The following is a 3,829-nucleotide window of genomic DNA, read 5'->3' on the forward strand; positions in this document are numbered from 1 at the left end:
CAAATATATTAAAGATGAGATATCATCAATATCTTTCGCAATATTGCACATTAGGTCAAAGTCAATCAATTTAAAACAGCATCAAAGTAAATCAACAATGAAAAAATAGATTAGAAAATCGTCACCTTACGCTTAAATCATTCGCTCGTATTGCGCTGAATGTAGTTATTATACGTGTTAGAAAATTTCACATCCTTCCGATTCAGTGAAAACACGGTTGGTCTCCGACGCGTCTGATTTCGCAATGGGAGCGGTACTAGAACAACGTCTCTCAGAACATTGGAGACCACTGGCCTTCTTTTCATGAAAATTTTCCGCGGCACAACGTAACTATAGTACGTACGACCGGGAGTTAACCGCGATGTACGAAGCAATTCGATATTTCCAACATTTCCTGGAAGGGCGCCATTTTAAGATGTTAACCGACCATAAACGTTTACGCGTTCCAACAAAGAGCCGTTAAGGCAAAATCCCCGAGGCAAATTCGCCAATTATCGTTTATCGCTTAATTCAGCAACACCATAGAATTCCTACCGGGTACGGATAACTTCGTGGCAGACGGTTTATCACGGATTGAGGCACTTACACTCCCGCTGGAATTCGACGTAGTTGATATAGCAGCCCAACAAAAGGCTGACGATGAATTAAAACACTTACGCGAATCTTTGAAAACCACCCTTAATCTTAAAAGATTTGTGTGGGGATCTCCACAGACGGAGCTATATTGTGAGATATCTAGGGAATCAGTCCGCCCCTACAGGGTGCGTTCTGAAAGTAGTAGGACTGAGTCGATTACAAAAGATTTATTGCTGAAAATGGTACAGCCGCTGAAAATTCTTCGAAATAGCATCCTTGTGCATCCACACACCGCTGCCAGCGGGTTTTCCATCCCTCGTACGCTTTCTGGAAGGCCGACTCCGAAATGCTCTTGAGTTCACGCGTCACGGCTTTTTGAAGGGCTTCCACCGACCCGTGGTGACGTCCTTTCAGCACAGATTTGAGCTTGGGGAAGAGAAAGAAGTCCGGGGGAGCGACGTCTGGACTGTAGGGCGGTTGCGGAAGGGTTGCGACGTTGTGGCGAGCCAGGTAGTCGGCCATTACGAACGCCGTGTGAGCCGGCGCATTGTCGTGATGCAGGACCCACGTCGTTGCGATGGCAGGCCGAACGCGGACGATGCGTTTTCTCAGTCGATCGAGAACTTCCACGTAAAAACGTGCGTTTACGGTTTGCCCTGGTGGTACAAACTCGCTGTGGATTATTCCTTTCGAATCAAAAAAGGCGATGAGCATCGACTTTTGCTTTGACTTCACCATGCGAGCTTTTTTGGGTCGTGGGGAAGCCGACGTGTGCCACTCCGCACTTTGACGCTTTGACTTCGGGTCGTATTCGAATGTCCAGGTCTCGTCCCCAGTAACCACTCTGTCCTAAAAGTCTGGATTCTCACTCACAAGATCGAGATTTTCTTGGCAAATCCGCGCGCGAGTTTCCTTCTGTTCGTCCGTAAGCACACGCGGAACCAACTTTGCACACACCTTTCTCATGGCCAGGTTTTCGGTCACAATTTCGTAGACTTGAGTTTTGGCGATGCCAAGTTCTTCAGATATTAATGACAAACTTAATCTACGGTCACTGTTCAACAAAGTTTTCACTCGAGCCACATTTTCGTCACTTTTGGTGGTTGACGTGCGGCCGGAACGTTGGGCGTCTTCAACTTCCTCTCTCCCTTCTCTAAACAGCTTATGCCACTCGAAGACACCGGATCTGCTCATGGCATTATCACCATAAGCTGCCTTGATGAGATCATGGGTGTCTTTGCTGGATTTCCCCAGCTTCACGCAAAATTTCACGGCGTAGCGCTGCTCCAACAAACGCTCCATGACGCAGCGTTACGAGGTAACTTGACAAAGGTGTCGAGTACAAGCGATCTACACTACGGAAGGGCTCGGAGCCGACTGCCGCGCGGTTCCAACCTTAGCTGAGACCCCCCTCCATCGACCCCACCCGGCGAAACCGCCGTCCGACCGTCCGCGTGCCCAGGAAAAAATCAGTCCTACTACTTTCAGAACGCACCCTGTATATCCCAGCCACTCTACGTCAACGGATATTTGATTTTTTCACAGTCCTGCACATCCGAGTGCAAAAGTCACTGATAAAATTATACCACAACGTTATGTATGGCCGAATATGCACCGCGATATCACGAAGTGGGCTAGAAATTGCTTAGATTGTCAGCAGTCAAAAATTTCGAGGCACGTCAAACAGATCCCAGAACAGTTCACTACACCTGATGCGCGTTTCGAACACGTGCACATGGATATAATAGGCCCATTACCCGTATGTAACGGATATAAATATTGTTTAACACTCATTGACCGCTTTTCGCGATGGCCGGAAGCAATTCCGGTAAACCTTCGGAAAACCCACGCATATGAAATAAGGGATAACAACACTCAATTCCCATGTATTTTTGTGTTCTGAACATGAATATGTAACTTAAACATGGCGGTCGGAACAAGAAACCCATGAAAACCATGAAAAACCCATAAAAATTATGGTTTTTAACATTTATCCCACCAAATATCAAAAATTTTGAAAAATGTTTTAAATAAAAGTTGTAGATCTCTTTAAAATATACATTTTATATCCTATTCATTTTTACTGTACGAGTGATAGTTTTCGAGAAAAATGATGGATTTTAAATCTGTCCTCTCATCTAAGCATGTGCTTTGTAGTACATATACGATTCCATATGGATTTGCGACTTTTCACGTGAAGCGAGATCCACTCCACACTTCGTACATAGTTTGGGTCAGGTTACATCTTAACAAAGTGGAGCCCCCCCGAAGGGGGGGCGGAACGTACTGTCTCCACGCATGTACTTCCGCCGTTGTACTGTTCCACATGGGTTTGCAACTTTCCACGTGAAGCGAGATCCACTCCACATCTCTGACATAGGATGGGTAGGGTTATTTTTAACGAAGTGGAGCACCCCGAAGGGAGGGCGGAACATACTGTCTTCACCCATACATTTTTCCATCTGCATTTGATGGAGGGGAGTGACTTATGTGCGGGTAGAAAAATGTATGCGTGGAGACAGTATGTTCCGCCCCCCTTCGGGGGGGCTTCACCTCGTTGAAAATAACCCTACCCACCCTATGTCAGGGGTGTGGAGTGGATCTCGCTTCATGTGGAAAGTTGCAAACCCATGTGGAACAGTACAACGGTGGAAGTGGATGCTTTGTTGTATTGTTCATATGTTCACAATATAACAAAGCATCCACTTCCACCGTTGTACTGTTCCACATGGGTTTGCGACTTTCCACGTGAAGCGAGATCCGCACCACACTTCGGACATAGTGTGGGTAGGGTTAAGTCACTTCCAAATAATAAAAATTATTATTAGCATTTATGTCTGTGTTTATTTTATTGATAAAAACCTTTTTATACAATATTTCCTATACTCTTCTTATAAGGGTTCTATCTAAACCCTCAAGTTAAGAAGAACGTATACGTTACTGAGCGGCTGCTCAAGCTTGCGCTACTGCGCATGCACCAGAAATCCCACGATCTGGGATCACTGAGTTGGAGTCGGGTCGGAACCGGAATTGGAATCGTCGGATTCGCTGAAATAATAGTTTTCTAAGTTCCGCCGGACTCTATTTCTATTTCGTCTCGGGGTTCTAGCTACGTTACGTGGTGGGCGTCTCGAATATTCGATCGCTCGGCGGGCCGCTTCGCTCAGCAACCACGAATTGTTTGTTACGCGTGGAGTCGCGGGGCTATCGTTTGACATTTATTAAATCGCTAAGTTTCACGCTCGCATACAAT

The 3,829-nt window shown here is 46.0% G+C and overlaps 1 protein-coding gene across 1 annotated transcript; it reads right to left on the reverse strand.

Moving 5' to 3' along the window:
• Positions 1 to 1,270: 1,270 nt before the first annotated feature.
• LOC105555971 (putative uncharacterized protein FLJ37770) lies at positions 1,271 to 2,608 on the reverse strand. Its single transcript, XM_012003022.1, has one exon. It carries the CDS (start codon positions 1,876 to 1,878, stop codon positions 1,426 to 1,428), a length of 453 nt encoding a protein of 150 aa, XP_011858412.1. The 5' UTR covers positions 1,879 to 2,608; the 3' UTR covers positions 1,271 to 1,425.
• Between the last annotated feature and the right edge of the window lie 1,221 nt (positions 2,609 to 3,829).

Source organism: Vollenhovia emeryi, unplaced genomic scaffold (genome assembly GCF_000949405.1).
Source record: "Vollenhovia emeryi isolate VEMERY1.0 unplaced genomic scaffold, V.emery_V1.0 DF940491.1, whole genome shotgun sequence".
NCBI classification, from domain to species: domain Eukaryota; kingdom Metazoa; phylum Arthropoda; class Insecta; order Hymenoptera; family Formicidae; genus Vollenhovia; species Vollenhovia emeryi.